Raw genomic sequence first — 19,793 nt, forward strand, 5'->3', positions numbered from 1 at the left:
TGCCTGAAATGAGACTGTATTCCACTCGAGAAAGAGATGTACTTATGTGTACAAAGTGAAACAAGGTATGGATGAAAAGAAATAGACCTCTGCTAAGTAGAGCCCTTGTGGTGATTTGAATATGAAATGCTCCCCATGGGTTAATGTGTTGAATCCTTGGTTTCCAGTTGGTGACATCTTGATAAGTTCTAGAGATTTCAGGAGGTGAAGAAATGAGTCATTAAGGGTATCCCTTTGAAGTGCCTCACTGGTCTACAGGCCTTTCTTCTTTCTTGGCTTCCTATCTACCATGAGGTAGAGAGGCTCCTCTCACTCATTCTCTTGCTGCCATGGTGCTCTGCCTACACATATGGGGCCAGGCCACCCTGCACTTCAGGACCCTCTGAAACTGTTCTTTCAGGTATCTTGGTCACAGACAGGAGAAAGTAACTCATACAGCCCTCTTACCTGTGGCCAGAAAGAAAAAGTGACTCCATTCCAGTTGGAAAAGCTAATCACTTCAATCACCAAAGCAGTGGGAAACAAAGTTTATTTCTTCTAGCATTAAAAAAAATGGTATTAGAGATTGAATCCAGGGCCTTGGGCTTACTAGATCGGTGTTCTACTACTTAAGCCATGCCCCTATCCTTTTGCTTTATGTTCTCACACTCTTGTCAGAATGGCCCTGGATTACAATCCTTCTACCTCTACCTCCTGAGTCACTGGAGCCCGAATTTTCACAGTATTTCTTAAAGGCCTCTATGAAGAGGCCAGACAATGGGAAACAATCTAATGGTGAATGTCAGATTAAGGAACTCACTTTCCTTCCCAAGCTTATTGGCTTCCCCTGGATCTTTTTGGAATATTTGCTGGCAAAAAAAAATTATGTTAAAAATATAGTCTGTTTTTTCTCCACCATCTTGGAGCCTCTGGTGGCCTTCTGGGAACAGAACTTCTAGAAGGCAAATGTGACAGGAAGGTGTGATATGAGGTCATTTTTTTTGCGGTGACAAGCAAGGTCTCCGGAACCAAAGGGATACCCCTTTTGGTTTTTCTCAAAACTGAGACTGTATTCCCCTTGAGGAAGATATGTGCTTATGTGTACAAAGAGAAGGAAAGAAGGAAAGAAGGAAAGAAAGAAGGAAAGAAAGAAAGAAAGAAAGAAAGAAAGAAAGAAAGAAAGAAAGAAAGAAAGAAAGAAAGAGAGAAAGAAAGAGAGAGAAAGAAAGAAAGAAAAGAGAAAGAGAAGGAAGGGAGGAATGAAGGAAGGAAAAGAGGAAGGGAGGGAGGGAGGAAGGAAGGGAGGAAGGAAGGAAAGAAAGGAGGAATGAAGGAAGGAAGGAAGGAAGGGAGGAAGAAGGAAGGAAGGGAGGGGGAGGGAAGGACAGAAAGAAGAGAGAGGGAGGGAGGGAGGGAGGGAGGGAGAGAGAGAGAGAGAGAGAGAGAGAGAGAGAGAGAGAGAGAGAGAGAGAGAGAGAGAGAGAGAGAGAGATCTGTGAAACTCAGGTTGCTGGCCTCCAACTCTGGATACTCATGTCTCAGCCTTCTCCCAAATGCAGGATTACAGTGACTCCCGACAACAAACTGAACAAAATGAGAGCAATTTGGAGAAACATAATTCATGCTCATGGAAATGGTGGCATGGTCCTTGTTAAATCTTGAAGCAAACTTCCTGCCATGGACTTGGACGAGGAAGCCATATAGCCATATTTCCCCCAAGAATTTAACAAGAAGTAAAGTGAGTTGGTGGTTTGGTTTTGTTTTAGATAAAAAAAATGTGGTCTCTCCAACCCAAATAAGATTTATCCAACTGGCACAGAATGCCATGTGGGTTCTAACCTTATGAGAGGGAAATGAGTTTGGCAGTGGTCCTATCTCTCAGAGATGTCCTCCCATATAAGGAACTTAACACACCCAATCAACCCTAAATATGGAGAGAGAAGAAAAGAAGAATTTGGACACAGGCCAAATCACATCATTTACTACTAACAAACGTGTATATTTCAGAAAAGGCCATATCTCAGTGTTGGCAATCCATCAGAAGAAGGAAATAATGAACATATTTTTGTGCAGTGAAAAGAAGCTCATGCAAGAGTTAGCAAAGATTGTTTGGAGTATTGTTCGTACAAAGGAAACCTCTGAGAAACTCAGATTCTCCTGATTTCCCCCCCTGTTCTCTCTGGCAGGATGGAATGGGGTATGATGTTTAGATTTTCCTCCATCTCCTAATAGTATAACTTTCCAAAAATCTATCTCTCTTCTAGCTGATATTTCATGCATATGTAATTATATTTATTGTATTGAATAATTTTAATTATTTTAATCAAGAACCATAAATCTGAGTGCCCTGACCTCTACCCAATGTTGATATCAGAATGAGCCTTCAATAAGTATGGGTAGAATTAGGACATCCTGGAGTGACATGCTCTACCATAATTATCTGAACCCTATGGGAACTGCAGTATTATTGAGAAATTTGTATCTATAAGTATATTACCTGTGTCATTCTTCTGTGGCTGAACTAATGTACAGAACATATTCTTTCATCTGCCCAATATGCATTCTTTTGTGGGAACACCTCTTTTCCATCGCCTGGTAATCTAGTCAGTTTATGTCAACTGGAGAAGGATGCAATCTCTCTCTCAACTTAGTCTTAACCATCAATCTCTGGATATCATTGGATCAAGGATTAGAAAATGACCCAATCTAGGCATATCAACAATCCCAGGGGTTTTCAGGTCTGCTGAGACCATGAAGAATTGTTTATTGTTTAATTCTCTTCTATAATAAACAATAACAAGTATGTAAGTCTGATGCTGCTAAACTCCAGAGAGAAGGGCTGTCAGGAAATGAAGTCAACCCAAAGGAAATCAAAGTTGGGACTTAGGTTGGGAGCTGAGAAGGAGAAAAAAGACACATAGAGAGAGAATAATACTGATGGTATTTGAAGCACTGGGTCTAACAATGTCACATCTTTCCCTGAGTGGCTAAGATGTGAGCATCAATGAATTATATCTTTTTTATTAGAGTTGTCCTTATATATGTTCATCATGTCCATCTTGGTTAGAAGACTTTCCCAAGCAAATTGCCAAGATAGTATCATACTGGTGAACATGAATTAGGTTTCCATGATAGTTGGGTAACTGGATGGGGAGAAGGCTGGGACAGGGCCCTGCTGGTGAGACATGCAGTTCAGAACAGGAGAGCTAGCACAGATTAGCATCCAAACTCAACCTGGGTGCTAATCTTTATAGACACATACCTGTTCCGTCCTACCTTTCCACACAAATCATTTTCCCAAAATATAAAAAAAACTTCAGTCCATTAACTAGGACTTAGAATGGGTACAGAATGGATTATTTCCCTAACCCCAACCCCATCATGATGAGAGTTATTCTAGAAATTTCTAGACCATGGACATGTACAGAGGCAGGAAGTAAGGATGCCAGTGAAACATTCAATTCAAGATTCACAATTCAAGGGACAATCAAGTCTTTCCTTTCTATTAAGACTTCATTGCCATTGCTATGATTCCTTATAGATGAACTCACACTCCAGGAACTTCCCAGCTCAGGAGTCTACACAGTACAGGACCAGCCCCAACATCTCTGTGGACTCCTAACTATGACACTGGCTTAATGAAGCCATAATCCATGCACTTGATGAGACATTCCCGGGCTATCTGAACCACTGTTGCCCTCTTCTCATCAGGCTCCTGTTTGCCCACCACGGTCAAGATCTCTAGTAGCTCACTCTCCACCAGCTTCTTGGCCAGCTCAGCATCAGCTGCCAACAGGTTGTAGGCAATGACCAGGCCCCGGTGCTGCACAGACAGCTTGTCATGCAGGCAGAGTCGCTGCAGAATCTCCAACCACTGTGATGTCTGGAATAAGAGAAGCAGGTAAGGAAGTTTTCCAGAAATCAGTGGGAATACAAAGGAAGGAAATCTGAGGACAACATAAAGAGCAAGTATATGGGGGCTGGGAAGTTGGCTCAGTGGTAGAGCGCTTGCCTTGCATGCCTGAGGCCCTGGGTTCGATTCCTCAGCACCACATAAGCAAAAAGAAAAAAGCCGGAAGTGGCACCGTGGCTCAAGTGGTAGAGCGCTAGCCTTGAGCTGAAGAGCTGAGGGATAGCGCCCAGGCCCAGAGTTCAGGCCCCACAACCGGACCCATAATAAAAGAAAAATAAAAAAAGAGCAAGTATATGGGTCAAGCCAACAGCTAGGTAACAGAGTTATGCCACATATCTGGAAGAGGATTAGTATCTCCATCTATTCCTCTGTGTGTGTGTGTGTGTGTGTGTGTGTGTGTGTGTGTGTGTCCAAGAGCTTAAACTCAAGGCCTACGTGCTCTCTCTCTTAGTTTTTTACTCTACCATTTGAACCACACCTCTACTTCTGGCTTTTTGTTGGTTAATTGGAGATAAGAGTGTCATAGACTTTCCTGTCCCAGCTGCATTTGAACCTTGATCCTCAGATTACAGCCTCCGGAGTAGCTAGGATTACAGGTGTGAGTCACCAGTACCTGGCATCTATCTCTTGACAAGCGAAGAGATAGGTCCGCTCATGCCTGAGCAGAATGGTGATAAAGAGTGTTCAGAAAAGATCATTACCCTGGGTACAAGCTAAGCCAGGTGCCCTTTGAGACAAGAGCTCCAGGCATACAAGCATACTCTTTATTCTTGGTTGGAATCAACACAAGAGTCTGGAGTGAATCTTCTCCATGCTTCCTCTAGCCACCATGTAGAGTTTGGGGAGGCAGGACTCTGGAGCACCCTGACAAGGCTGAGAATAGCTCCAGGAAGCTGTTGGATTCTTCAGCAGATGCACAGAAGGCAACTGAAGATAATGGCTATCCATATGAACTAGAGCCAGAGGCACCAGTGTTGAGGCTCTAGCTTGGCATTTCCCATGGGCATGACCTCAAGTGTTACCTGCTCTTTCTCAGCCCCAGGAGTTTCATCTAACAGTGCTCTGCCTCATTGTGTCATTGTAGTGAAATGGTTCTTGGGAAGACTGCAGTGCAGAAAGAGTACCACGGATGGATGTAGACAGGGATGTCCCTGTTATTATTCTGGTGTGTGTGTGTGTGTGTGTGTGTGTGTGTGTGTGTGTGCATGTGCGCGCATGTGCATGTGCACATGTGCACACTATTCCTGGGGCTTGAATTCAGGGTCTTCAGGCTGTCCCTGAGATTTTTTTTGCTCAAGACTAGTGTTCTACCACTTCAGCCACAGCTTCAACTTCTAGTTTGTGTGTGTGTGTGTGTGTGTGTGTGTGTGTGTGGTGGTGGTGGTGGTCATCTTGAACTCAGGGCCTGGGTGCAGTCCCTGAGCTCTTTTCACTCACAGATAGTGCTCCACCACTTTGAGTCACAGCTCCACTTCTGATTTTCCGGGGGTTAATTGAAGATAAGAGTCTCATGGACGTTCCTGCCTCTGCTGGCTTCAAACCACAATCCTCAGATCTCAGCCTCCTGAATAGCTAGGATTCCAGGTGTGAGCCACCAGCACCTAGCCACTTCAAGCTTTTTGGTGCTTAATTAGAGGTAAGAATCTCACAGATGTTCCTACTTGAGCTCGTTTTGAACCATGATCCTTTGATCTCAGCCTCCTGAATAGTAGCTAGGATTACAGGTATGAGCCACCAGCGCCCAGTGCTTCTTAAGTGATGAGTTTTTTGCAGCACCAAAGGCAAAGGCTGAGCCTAGAGTGGGTAGGTCAAAGCTAGCACACTCAGAAATCCAAAGGATGAGGTTAAAGAGACAAAGGGCAGCTTTAAGAGTGAACTTTCCTCTCTTCAGATGATAGGAACAGAGTGGGCTAGGGGAGGGATTACCTTGGGAATTGAGCTCCCAGGAAGATCATCTGGGTGCCTTCTTGTCCCTGGGGCCCACACTTACCACCTGGGTCATCTTGAGACACAGTTTCTTGTGCGCTGCTGTCAGCATGGCCAGGGCCCCAGCTGCTGCGTTCTGCACCTTGTCATCATCCTCCCCGCAGAGCAGCACCACCAGCTTCAGCCTGTCATTCCCATCAGCCAGGAACCTCTCTTGTACCTGGTGGTGGTGGTGGTGAGGGAGGGAGGAAATGGTGAAGTACATGCTCAGAGAAAAAACATACCCCAGTGTTGCCTTTTGAGGAGGGGAAGATAAAGCTGAAGTTCTCTGATCCAGGAGGCCTTGAAGTTTTCCTTTGAACTGCTGGTCTATGCTACATTGCCCAGGAAGACTTCCCTGATTGGCTGGTTGGAGGAGCTGGAAATACCCCCCCCACACACACACAACTACAAAGTTAAAGAAAATAAGAGATTCTCCAAATAATGTGCTCTAACACCTGTATTGGCATCCACACCTCCGGGGTAGGGGCGGGGAGAGACAAGCAGCACTCAGGTAGATGATGTGTGAAGAACCTGTCAGTCACTTCCTTTTGGGGAACGTGGAATGGTTTGTCCATGACCCAGGGTCTTCAGGGTCTATTGAACAGTGACTTTGCCTTCCAAAAGTTCAGGGGCTGGAGAAGGAGCAACTTCCAGCCAAAGATAGCACAACCACCTCCTCTCACACCTTGAGGCAGCTGTGGCCTAGTTATTGTCAGAAGAGAGCAGAGGGGAGGTGTGGCACTGCCACGGAGCGTAAATGCTTACAGGTACCTCTTCCATGGCATCAACATGGAAGGAAGGAGGCAGCTTTTAAACTTTTTTTTAAAATGTACATTCACTGTACAAGGTGATTTAATTATGGTAGTCCCATAGATGTGTATTACGCACTTGGATCAAACTCACACTTTCTGCTCGACTCCCTTAGCTTTGCTTGCCTCCTTTTTCAAATAGTATCTGGTGGGTTTTATCATGCTATCTTCATAGATATATATTCATCTCCCAACACCTTCCCCACCTTCTGCTAACACACACACACACACACACACACACACACACACACACACAAACACAGCCTTCCTTTTACATTCATGTCCCATTATTATTGCTATCATCTTTCAAGTCTATATTCTGATTATTAGCCTAAAGCATAATATTTGAATATTCTTCCCACCCCTGTGCTAGGGTTTGAACTCAGGACCTTGAACTCACTCAGCTTGCTTGCTCAGCTGCAGCTTACCATTTGAGCTACACCTCCAGTCTGGTTTTTTTGTTGGTTATTTTGAAGATGGAGTCTCTGATTTTTCTGTCTGAACTGGCCACAAACTGTAATCCTTCAGATTTCAGCCTCATGAATAGCTAGGATTACAGGGGAGAGGCACCAGAGCCCAGCTAGAAATGTAGCTTGTTGAGCCTGGTTTATCATACTCAACATAATGGTCTCTAGTTCCATTCATTTTCCTGCTAAGTAGCACTCCATTGTGTAGATACACCAAATTTTCTTTATCCATTCATCAGGTATTGGGTACTTAGGCAGATTCCACATTGTGGGCATTGAGAAGAGAGCTACAATTAAGATGTGTGTGTAGGTCTCCTTCTTGCAGGTATCTGCCTAAGTGTGGTATGGTAGGATCATAAGGCAGGACCATTATTAGTTTCTTGATAAAACCCTTTACTATTCTGTGGTGACTGTAGTGGTTTATATTCCTAGTAACAGGATCCTTCTCTCTCTATCCCCACGCACATTCTCACCATCTGTATGTAGTTCATTTTCTTGATGAGTTCCGTTCTGACTGGGCTGAGATGAAATCTCTGTGTCATGTTTATTTCAATTTCTTTTGTGGCAAAAGGTGTTAACTGTTTCATCATGTATTTGTTAGCCATTTTTATGCCTCTGAAAATTTTCCAATTCATCTGCCCATTTATTAATTGGGATATTTGACCTTTTCATGTTTAATTCTTAGAACTTTGTATATCTAATGAGTAGCTGGAAAAGATTTTTTTCTCCCGTTCTGTGTGGGTTGTCTGTTGATGTGCAGAAGTTTTTCAATCTGATACTATCTCACTTGTCAATTCTTGTTTTTAATTCCTAGGCAAATGGAATCCTATTCAGAAGATAATTGTCTAGCCTATATCTTTAAGTGTTTTCCTGTAGTAGTTTTGAGGTTTCAAGTTATACGTTAAGATCATTGCTCTATCTTGAATAGATTTTTGTACAGAGAGATAGGGACCTAGTTTCAGTCTCCTCTAGATGGATGTTCAGTTTCCCAGCATGATTTGTTGAACAGGGTGTCTTTTCTCTAATGTATGCTTTTTTTTCCTTTTGTCAAAAACCAGATGACTGTGGTTGTGTGGGTTTATTTCTGGGTCTTCTGTTCCATTGGTTTACATGGTTGTTTTGCACCAAGCTATTTTTTGTACTATAACTCTGTAATAGGATTTGACGTCTGGTATTGTGATATGTCTAGTGTTTCTCATTTTGCTCAGGATCACTGTGACTTTTATGTTTCTGTATGAATTCTAGGATTGATTTTCTATTTCTGTGAAGAAAGAAATTGAGATTTTGATGGGAATTGCATTGAATCTCTAGACTGCTTTTGGTGATATGGTCATTTTCATTATATTAATTCTGCAGGTCTATGAACCTGGGAGGTCTTTCCAACTTCTAATGTCTTCTTTCTTCAGGTCTTATACTTTTAATTGTAGAGTTCTTTCTTTTCTCCTTAGTTAAGTTTCTTCCTATGTATTTATTTTTTAATCTGTTGTGATTGGAATTATTTTCCTGATTTCTTTCTCAGCTTGGTCATTGTTTGATATATAGAAAAACCATTCATTTGTGTGTGTGTGTGTGCGTGTGTGTGTGTATATGTGTGTGTGTGTGTGTGTGTGTGTGTGTGTGTGTGTGTGTGATTATTTTGTATTCTGCTACTTTGCTGAAAGACTTTTTAGTGGAGTTGGGTCAAAATGTTGACTTTAATGCTGTTGTAATAGCCCCGCGTCTGACCTTTGGCTTGGCCCTTCATGTCCCCATTCATGCCCTACTACCCTCGCCATGCTCTGGCCAAGCTGTGGCCCACCTTACCTCCTTATTGACCACCATGTTGCACATGCACTCAGTGGCCGCCTGCCGCAGCTGGTCATGATTCTCAAACATGTAGTTCTCAATGTCCGGCAAGGCTTTTTCCTTGAAGATCTTCTGCCTGGGGTGAAGGGTGGAGGTAGAGAGACTGTGAGTCCTCTTCAGTGAGCATGTGGGATTTCAGCCACCCAGGGCCTTTCTGCCCTGATCATGGAGTCCCTCCCACATCCTCAGCCAAGAGGGTTTGAATGACATTGAGCCAGCTCCAGGAGGGACAACAAGGGGTCCAAACTAAGTGGCAAAAAGCCATTTGGTCTGAGTGATGGTTCTGGAATGAACATGTCACCCCCCTGGAGATTCTTTTGTATTGCTGGGGAAGAGAAATTATTTTGTATTGTTGTTGGAGAAAAGAAATTCTCTTATTTATTTATTTATTTTTGTCTGAAGCTGGGCCTCAAACTTGGTATCTGATTCTTTCCCTCATTGGCAAGCGCTTTACCACCTGAACCACCCCTCCAACTTCCTCTCTTTCTTTTTTGTGGTCAGTTGTGGGGCTTGAACTCTGGGCTTGGGCACTGTCCCTGCACTCTTCAGCTCAAGGTGAGCATTCTATCATTTGAGCCACAGTGCCACTTCCAGTTTTCTAGTGGTTAATCAGAGATAAGAGTCTCACGGACTTTCCTGATGGGGCTGGCTTTGAACCACGATCCTCGGATCTCAGCCTCCTGAGTAGCTAGGATTACAGGTGTGAGCCACTGGCACCCGCCCTCCCCAACTCTTTCTTGCCTTATCCCATTTCCTATGAAGCCCAGGAAATGTGAGGTCCAGAGCTACATTGTAACCATGAGAAGGGGAATGTCATCAGAATTAAGACAAAGAATAGAAAGCAGGAGAGGGAAAGACCAGTACCTGGGACAACTTTGTAACCTCTGTATGAAACCAAACCTTAATCTGGCTTAATCTGGTTATTTCAGATTCTTTCTTCCCTCCAGTACTGGGATTTGAACTCAAGAGTCTTAAGATTGCTAGGCAAGGTGCCTTACCATTTGAGCTACACCCCCAATCCTTTTGCTTTTAATTTGATTTTCTTTTAACTGGACCAGCTTTGTACTGCTTCTCCTACCTGCAACTCCCATCTAGGTAGGATAACAGATATAAATAACTTACACTTGTATTTGTTTTTTGTCAGTTGTAGGGCTTGAACTCAGGGCCTGGGTGCTGTCCTTGATCCTCCTTGGGCTCAAGGCTAGTGCTCTATCACTAAAGCCACACTGCCACTTACAGTTCTTGAGTGGTTAATTGGAGATAAGAGTCTCACAGGGACTTTTCTGCCTGGGCTGGCTTTGAAATGCGATCCTCAGATTTCAGCCTCCTGAGTAGCTAAGATTATAGGTGTGAGCCATTGGTGCCCAACATACTTGGTTTTTTGTTTTGCCAGTCATGGGGCCTGAACTCTGGGCCTAGGCACTGTCCCTCAGCTCTTCAGCAAGGCTAGTGCTCTACCACTTGAGCCACAGCGCCACTTCCGGATTTTTTCTTTTTGCTTATGTGGTGCTGAGGAATCAAACTAGGGCCTCATGCATGCAAGGCAAGCACTCTACTACTGAGCCACCTTCCTAGCCCCATACTTGGTTTTAAGATGGGGTTTCATTAACTTTTGCCCAGGTTGGCATTAAACCAAGATCTTCCAATCCTCATTTCCAAGTAACTGGACTTACAAGCATGTTCCACTATGGATGGCTTTTTTTCCTTTTTTTTTTTTTTGTTGTTGTTGTTTGTGGTGGTGGTGGTGGTAGTGGTGGTCGTGGGGCTTGAACTCTGGGCCTGGGCGCTGTCCCTGAGTTCTTCAGTCAAGGCTAGTGCTCTACCACTCGAGCCACAGTGCCACTTCCAGTTTTCTGGTGGTTAATTGGAGATAAGAGTCTCACAGACACTCTTGCCCAGGCTGGCTTTGAACCGTGATCCTCAGATATCAGCCTCCTGAATAACTAGGATTACAGGCATGAGCTGTCTGCACCCAGCTTTTCTCCTGCTTTTTGAGGCAGGGTCTCAGTATATGACCTAGGCTGGCCTTGAAGTTGTAACTCCCTGCCAGTCTCCTTAGTGCTGGGATTACAGGTGTGTGCCACCATGCTCCATCATACCCCCGTTAGGGTTGAGTGTTTTTTGTTTTTATTTTTGTCTTTGCCACTTGAAACTGAGAACCCAGTATGTCTCCCCAAGGCCCTATTTTAAGAAACAACAGTGCATCTCCATTGTCCATCTGGTAATATCCTCACCACTTTGGAAACAACGCTTCTGCATCCATTCTCTGTCTAGTCTTTCCCAGCTCCAACCCCTCCCGTGGTTGTTGCCACCCAGTGCCTTCCATGCTGACCTCTGAACAAAGCAGCTTTACCTGTGATGTGTGTGTGTGTGTGTGTGTGTGTGTGTGTGTGTGTGTATGTGTGAAATTTTCACCTAACACTATGGGACACTCTCTCCATTCTGCCCCCTCCACCTCCCTCCCATCCATATCCCTACTCACCTGAGTTTTTCACTCCGTCCAGACAGGTTCGTGAGACCAAGGAGAGCCTCATAGTTCTGAAGCCCATCCCTTTTGGTGTCTAGGAGACTCACCAGGGGCCGTACCACTTCATATACCTGTAAGGAATAGGGTGCAGTTCTGGTCAGGGGGAACCATTCCCTCAGTCCTTGACATTTACAGCTGACCAGCTTCCAATTCCCAAAGCCCATCCTATTCTGGGGTCTGATTTAATTTTCACACTGATGCTGAGCGGCAGGGCTATTTCCTCTATAATATAAAGGAGAGAATTGAGCTTTTGGGACAGTGATCCTGTCCACCTGAGTCTGAACATCTCCAATTCTTTGTCCTCTCTGTGACAGCACCATGTCCTGCTCCAGACTGGGATGATGAAGGGACAGGTCCCCTAAGAACAGAAAAGACCCTTCCCCTCCTTCCCCGTTCAATGCAGAGACCCACCCGCTCCCCGGGAAAGGCGATGTCCGGATTGGAGACAGCAGCGATCTTGGCCAGAGCATGGGCTGCCTTCACCTTGCCCACGTCTGTGCCCTCCATAGCCAGAGGGATCAGTGCCTGCAAGAAAGATGGGAGTGAGTCACTGCTTGGCCATAGACATCCAGATGTTCCTCCCATTCTCCCATTCTAGTTGCCATCTCTCTGTCTGTCTGGGCCATCAGAAGTTCAGAAGTCTCTGTGTCATAATCAGCCCTTGGATATCATGGAAAATAATTAAATCCTTAATTATGGATTCTCTTCCCTGGTGCCCAATGCCTATGGAGGTGTTTTTGTGTGTGTTGATGTTGTTGTTGTTGTTGTTGTTGTTTTGTCAGTCATGGGCTTGAACTCTGGGCCTGGGCGCTATCCCTGTGCTCTTCAGCTGAAGGCAAGTGCTCTACCACTTGAGCCACTATACCACTTCTGCCTATGGAAGTTTTAATCCCTTTCTCCTACCCATCCATAGGCTCCGTCAGCTTTTAGAAAAATAATCTAAATAGATGTTTTCTTTTTTGCCCAAGCAAATTAAACCTAATTACAGCATCAGCCTTTTGTTGAGCATATATGTGTATTGTATCTAATACTACTTTACTATGGTTTATTTAATGTCTGTGACATTCTGAAAAAAATGAATGAGTCTTCCCTGCCCCCATCTTACATATGAAGAAACTGGCTCTTAGAGAGCAAGTATTCTTTCCATGTTATACAGCTAGAAAGGGGAAAGCAAAATGCCATTACAAGCTGGGTGTTAGTGGCTCATGCTTGTAATTCTACATATTCGGGAGGCAGAGTGCTTAGGATCCTTGTTTGAAACCAATCCAGCCAGGCAGACAAATCCAAGAAACTCTAATCTCCAATTAACCAGCAATAAGCCGGAACTGGAGGCATGGCTTAATGGTAGAGTATCAGCCTTGAGCAAAATAAGCTAAGCAGAAAGCCAATGTTCTGAGTTTAATCCTCAGTACTGGTACCCATGCACGCACACAGACACACAGACACACACAGAGAGAGATACAACTAGAAGCTTTTATGAAAAGCCTGGGGTCTCCATCTTCATCATTACCAGGCAGGGTAAATAAAATCCAAACTATATATACCAGAGCATCATCAGATTAAGCAGAAATTGGATTGGGAACCATAAGCACACACAGGGCAGACAACTGAGAGGCTATTCCAGGAGGTTTGGGGGGCAGTGATACTGAGCCAGGCAAGTGGGATTGTGCCTACTTGCAGACACATGGGTGCACACACATGTGAGTACACACATACAGAGTATGTGCTCCTCCCCAGCAGATCCTATCTAGCAAGGGCTGGATCTTGTCTAATTACCTTGCCACCACCTTGAGCCACAATGGTGCCTCGATCCTTTGAGTTCTCACACAGTGCCAAGAACACCCTGTAGGCCAAGAACAAAGGAGAATATTTAGCATGTTCTCAGACTAGTCAGAGCTGGAAAACTCCAGACAACAGAAAAAGTCCAGCAAGCATACCTTGCACACCCATGCCTGGAAAGAGCATATGGGGGAAATGTTGCATGGGTATAAGTGGCCAGGACTGAAGCGAGGTCAAGGGAGACTGCAAAGAGCCACTCCATTACTGTTTATGGAGATGATCATCGGTCTAGCCAGGCCTCCTCTCAGGTCTTAGTATCACCTCCTCCCAGGTATCCCAGGCTCCAGACATACTATAGGAGAGCCCACAATTCCCTCGTTCTCCATCCTCTGTCTTTCATCTTCGGTGCCTTTGCATATGCTGTGTTCTCTGGCTGGAGTCCTTCCCTCCTCTGCATTTGAATGGCTTTTGTCCTTCCCTTGAGGACTCCATTGAGTGGTCACCACTGTCATGACGCCTTCTTGGAGGCCAGTCTGCTTATCCTCCAGTCTGGCCAGTTGAAAGCCACTGCTTGCACTCCAACCAGCCCTGTGTACCACCGCCCACCCCCCCAAATTATGGTATCCACTACACTAACCTATCTCCTCCCAACCAGTCTGCACAGAGATCCAGCCTTTCATCTCTAGGGACACAAGTAGCCAGGATGGACAATACCACACACACACACACACACACACACACACACACACACACACGCACACACACACACACATACACACACCGACACAAGATGGCTCTTTCCCAGGATGCTCAGTAGCCCAACCCCTCACTTAGTCCCCATATTTTCTATCTCCTGTCTCTCTGTCCCCTACAGCCCACCAAAGCCACACCTGGCCAGTAGTTCCTTGGTCTGGTCGGTGAGGATAGCACTGTCAGCTTTCACCATGCAGGCTAGTGCTGAGATGACACCCGCCTTCAGGAGCCGTTTTACCCGTATGTCGACAAAATCCTTCTTGTCCTGAGGGACAAAAGGGTGGTGCTAGGGAGGGGCCTGAGCATCAGGCCATATAGGAGGCTATAGGACTGACTTCCCATGGACAGTTGAACAATGGCCCCCAAGATGACCACAACTTAGTTCCTGGTGATGGCATATGTCCTTATGTGACCGAAGGGATGCTTTAGAGATAACCAAGTTAAGGAGATTTATAGATGAGAACATAATCCTAGATTATCTATGGGGGAACAACCCAATCACAAAATAACCCCAAGGCAAGATGATGGAAGTCAGTACTGGGAAATGTGACAAGGAGGTTGGAGTGATTGGAGGGCACAGGCCAAGGGAGAAAGGTGGTAGCTAGAAGCCACTGATAAAAATCTAGTCCAGGGCTGGGAAGGTGGCTCAGTGGTAGAATGCTTGCTTTGCATGCATGAGGCCCTGGGTTCAATTCCTCAGCACCATATAAGCAGAAAAAGCCAGGAGTGGCGCTGTGGCTCAAGTGGCAGAGCACTAGCCTTAAGCTGAAGAGCTGAGGGACAGCGCCCAGGCCCAGAGTTCAGGCCCAGGACTGACAAAAAAAAAAAAAAAAATCTAGTCCATCAGGGCTGGGAAGGTGGCTCAGTGGTAAAGTGCTTGCCTTGCATGAATGAGGCCCTGGGTTCGATTCCTCAGCACACATAAGCAGAAAAAGCCAGAAGTGATGCTGTGGCTCAAGAGGTAGAGTGCCAGCCTTGAGCTGAAGAGTTGAGGGACAGTGCCCAGGCCCAGAGTTCAGGCTCCACCACCACCAACAACAACAACAAAAATCTAGTCAAGAACATAGATTCTCCCTCCCCTCAGCTTCCAGAAGGAACAGCCCTGCTGCTACCTGGATTGTGACTTCTCCTAGAATTTTAACATTAAAACCTGTGCTTTTCATAGCCAGTTGGTGGCTCATGCTTGTAATCCTAGCTACTCAGGGGGCTGAGACCTTAGGATCACTGTTCAAGCTGAAACTGGGCAGTAAAGTCTGTGAGACTCTTATCTCCAATTAACCACCAAGAAACCAGAAGTGGAGCTGTGGTACAAAGTGGTAGAGTGTTAGCCTTGAGCAGAAAAGCTCAAGGACAGAACCAAGCCCTGAGTTCAATCCCTACAACAAACAAAAAAGGTAAAATCAAAATTGTGCTTTTCATAGCCAGTGCTGGTAGCTCATGCTTGTAATCCTAGCTACTCAGGGGGAGCTGAGATCTGAGGATCACAGTTCAAAGCTAGCCCAGGCATGAAAGTCTACAAGACTCTCATTTCCAATTAATCACCAAAAAGTTGGAAGTGGAGCTGTGGCTCAAATAGTAGAATGCTAGCATTGAGCAAAAAAGCTCAGGAATAGCAATCACCCAGGTCCTGAGTTCCAGTCCCTGTATTGATACCAAAAATGAAAAGCTTCAGAGAATGAGATAGCAATGTGGAAAACACTATTGACCCCCAAAACCTGGCACAAAATAATTCCATTCTGATTGTGACTATATAGAAGGAAGAAAAGATGTTCAAGGAAAGAAAGGCTCTGGAGGGTAATATGTCAAATATTAGCAGTGGTCACGTGATCACATCAGTGCCTGGTTTATTTTCTCTTGTCCATCTATCTTCAAACATTGAAATTGATCTTCCTGGCTGGAAATGATTTGAATATACATTTATATGCAGATAATATTCAAATGTCACCCTGGTATACAGGAAATCATCATACCTTGTGACCTCCAGAGGATTTGTAACCTCTGGACAAATGCTGACCCTTAGCCCTCTTTTCTTTTGTTCCTACTCAGCACTCATCCCCAAATCCAGATAGCTCCAAAAATCAAAGTTTTATAAGTCTTGAAGCATGAGATAAAATGGTCTCACAGCCATGAAATTGACAACAAAATTGTGAACCATTCGTCACAGCTCCATATGCTTAATAGAGAAAAAAAAAGTGTTTCTTTTCCAAGATGGAAAATTAAAACAAAGATAGACACAAGTGCCACCTGGTGGGGAAATTTACCAGAATCATCTCTGATTGATCCAATCCTCTCATACTTGCGCTACACATTTTTTTCCAATCCACTCCTTCTGGAGGTGTGGTGGCACAGCACCCCCATCCCCTTCAGGGCCCCCAGTACCCACCTTTGGGTGCTCCTCAGGCACGTGCTGCTTGGAGAACTTGGCAAGTTGTACCAGCTCTGGGATGAGCTCCTTGACATCATAGCTATTGGTGCAGTTCACCAGGGTGGTGGCCACTGAGTACAAGATGGTCTTATCGCTGGTCTGGAGGAGAGAGAACAGAAATTTGGATCTGGCTTCTGCTTAGAAGACCCATAGGAGCACAGAAGCTTGGGAGCCAGTGGGTTTTGGAGCTCAATGTGGAGAAATCCTTGTGACACAGATGACCAAGGGTCCGCCCTACTTATAAAACCAACATCACCTTGGAGAGAGTGACCAGAAATGTCTATACCCAGCTCCTGGCTTTGTAGCTCCTTTATAGGTTTTTTTTTATAGGTTTTTTTTTTTTGGGGGGGGGTCCAGTCGTGGGGCCTGAACTCTGGGCCTGGGCGCTATCCCTCAGCTCTTCAGCTCAAGGCTAGCGCTCTACCACTTGAGCCACAGCGCCACTTCCGGCTTTTTTCTTTTTGCTTATGTGGTGCTGAGGAATCGAACCCAGGGCCTCAGGCATGCAAGGCAAGCGCTCTACCACAGAGCCACCTTCCCAGCCCTTGTAGCTCCTTTACAAACCCAGTTCTAGCACCTGGGTATGGACTGGCTGGGAGCTAGACTTGAATCTGGTCCTAGTGGAAATTGCTCCAGAGGAGGTAAGGCACTACCTTGGAGAAAGGGGATGGTCCACAGGACCTCACTTCCTATGGGCTATAGGCAGATATACCTTCCTCTTGCTCACCTTCCCTCTGTCAAAAAGGCAGGAAGCACTACAAGTCCACCTATAAGCCAGGTAGGATGAAAGTCTTAAAGAAGGAAAGGGACCAATGCAGGTTTATGCAGGAGAGGGAGGAGAGTCAGGATGATGATGTAGCCATCCAATCCCCTTGGGCCTACGTGCAAGAGCCCTTCCCTGAGGTCACCTTGGCCAGCTCGAACATGGCCTGCAGAGCAGGGATGTCCTGAACAAAGTCATCCTTCACATCAGCATCCAGTGTGAGGTAGGCTAGGCCCTCCACAGCCCAGCGTCGGGTCCGAGTGTCTATGGTAGAATTGCACAGCCACCTGAAGTGAGGAGGGAGAAGTAAGGAGGGAGAGAGGGTACAGAAGGTAAAGGTCTCCAGTCAAGACAGAAATGACTTCAGGATTGTAAGCAGAGGTGAAGAACTTCACATTATCCAATGCCCACTGCCCCAGAGATGGCCCAGAGTCCCCACCCCCTCCACAACAGAGGTCCAAGAGGAGACATGGGACCGGGAGGAACAACTCTCTTACTTTCGACACTGCTTGGCCAGCTTCTCGGTGGACCCTTCAGCAAACTGTCTGAGACCATAGTCAGTGCCGCCGGCAGAGCCAAGCTTACAGAGTCCCTGCAGGAGAGCAGATGGGTACGCAGATCAGGCCCCAGAGCTAGGGCCAGGTCTTGCTCTATGGGTCCCATACTGTCCTGTTTGCCTCTCCTGGGACACATACTTTTCCTCAGGGGACCCCTCTTCTGATTTCTTTTTTTGGGGGGGGGTCCGGTCATGGGGCCTGAACTCTGGGCCTGAGCACTATCTCTCAGCTCTTCAGCTCAAGGCTAGCGCTCTACCACTTGAGCCACAGCGCCACTTCCAGCTTTTTTCTTTGTGCTTATGTGGTGCTGAGGAATCGAACCCAGGCCCTCAGGCATGCAAGGCAAGCGCTCTACCACTGAGCCACCTTCCCAGCCCCCCCTCTTCTGATTTCTTAGTGGGGGATGCCTTCAAACCGGAAGCTGGTCCCCTCACTATTCTGGTCTCACAGACATTTTGAAAGGCCCATAATGGCACAGACGGGTCCAGAAATCATGGCCAAAGTAAAAATTAGTTATGTGTTTTGTGTGTGGGGGGGCACTGTGTACTTGCACTTGATAGACTGGCACACTGCAACTTTAGCCATATACCCCACGTTAGTTTAGTCTTCAGCTTTTGCCTAAACCCATGATCCTCCTACCTCCGCTTCCTGAGTAGCTGGGATTAAAGATATAACCCACCTCACTCTGCTTTTTTTTTTTTAATAGTGTCTCAATAACTTTTTCTTTTTCTTCCCTGGACTAGTCTTAAACCACCACCCTCCTATCTCTGTATCCCATGTAGCTGGGAGAACAGATGTTAGACATATCTTCCAGCCAGTAATTCATTTTGTGTGTGTGTGTGTGTGTGTGTGTACATATATATATATATATATATATATATATATATATATATATGGTGGAATACACCTATAACCCCCAGGATAATCTTGAGTTTGAGTCTACCCTGGGCTACAGAGTGAGATTCTGTCTCAAAACAAGCCAAAAAATTGATATGGATTTTTTTTGGTTGGTCATGGGGCTTGAACTCTGGGCCTGCATACTGTCCCTGCACTCTTCAGCTCAAGGCTAGTGCTCTACCCCTTGAGCCACAGTCCACTTCCAGTTTTCTGAGTGGTTAATTGGAGATAAGAGTTTTACAGACTTTCCTGTCTGGGCTGGTTTTGAACTGCAATCCTCAGATCTCAGCCTCCTGAGTAGCTAGGATTACTGGTGTGAGCCACCAGCACCCTGCTGGTATGGATTTTTTTTAAAGAAACAAATCAATGACTTACTTAAATCCCTGTCCTTGTTTATGAGATAAAGAAAAGATCCATGAAAATAATCATAGTACAAATGAAAAGTGGAGAAAAAAAAAAAAAGATAACCAGTTTGAGCTGTGCCATGTAAAAGCTGGTTAAGGAAACTGAGTTGCTAGTGTTTGCTTCAGAAGTACTTTCTGGATAAATCATTTCAGTGCCCTTCACAGCATGGAGAACAGGTTAATCTCAGGGTCCACCCTTCTGAATCTCTGTCTCCCTGCCCAGCCATAAGCATGGGCATGAGTGGCTCCTGGTGCATGGTCCCCTCAGGATGGGCCACGCCTCACTCTTCTTGCTCTCACTAGTTACCATGTCTGTTACCATGTCTGGTACCTATACTGGAGGGTGGTTGGTAGCCAGCCCACTCACCACCAGCGTGCGGATCTTGATCTTCTCATTCTTGGTGGTCTTGTAGATTTCTTTGAGTAAGGTCACCCCATTGGTGATGATGAAGGTGGCCCGGCTGAGCTTGGTGGAGGCATGGATGAGTGCTTCCACAGCCACCAGCTGGTCTGCTTCACGCTCTGAGCCGCACAGCGCCACCATCATCTCCATCACACCTTTCATTCCCAGCAACTGATTGCCAAGGTCAAAGGGCCCCTGCAGGATCCCCGACACCGTCTGGATGGCATTCACATTCTTGTCCATGTTCTGTGGGTCAAATGTGCCCCTAAAACAGAGGGCAAGGCTTGTGAAAACAATTGGCCCA

The 19,793-nt window shown here is 45.6% G+C and overlaps 1 protein-coding gene across 2 annotated transcripts in view; it reads right to left on the reverse strand.

The window, feature by feature from the left end:
- Positions 1 to 1,848: 1,848 nt before the first annotated feature.
- Positions 1,849 to 19,793, reverse strand: part of Unc45b (unc-45 myosin chaperone B) — a 32,502-nt gene continuing 14,557 nt past the window's right edge. For both annotated transcript variants that reach the window (XM_070027187.1, XM_070027189.1), the window contains exons 10-20: positions 19,454 to 19,754; positions 17,726 to 17,820; positions 17,374 to 17,515; positions 16,424 to 16,564; positions 14,178 to 14,305; positions 13,285 to 13,351; positions 11,920 to 12,033; positions 11,464 to 11,579; positions 8,940 to 9,057; positions 5,883 to 6,038; positions 1,849 to 3,862 (exon numbers count right to left, since the gene is read on the reverse strand). In XM_070027187.1, coding sequence (XP_069883288.1) covers positions 3,602 to 3,862; positions 5,883 to 6,038; positions 8,940 to 9,057; positions 11,464 to 11,579; positions 11,920 to 12,033; positions 13,285 to 13,351; positions 14,178 to 14,305; positions 16,424 to 16,564; positions 17,374 to 17,515; positions 17,726 to 17,820; positions 19,454 to 19,754 — 1,639 coding nt within the window. In that variant the 3' untranslated portion in view covers positions 1,849 to 3,601. The remainder of the gene's footprint in view (positions 3,863 to 5,882; positions 6,039 to 8,939; positions 9,058 to 11,463; positions 11,580 to 11,919; positions 12,034 to 13,284; positions 13,352 to 14,177; positions 14,306 to 16,423; positions 16,565 to 17,373; positions 17,516 to 17,725; positions 17,821 to 19,453; positions 19,755 to 19,793) is intronic.

Source organism: Dipodomys merriami, unplaced genomic scaffold, assembly GCF_024711535.1.
Source record: "Dipodomys merriami isolate MVZ:Mamm:240054 unplaced genomic scaffold, mDipMer1.0.p SCAF_19, whole genome shotgun sequence".
Lineage (NCBI taxonomy): Eukaryota > Metazoa > Chordata > Mammalia > Rodentia > Heteromyidae > Dipodomys > Dipodomys merriami.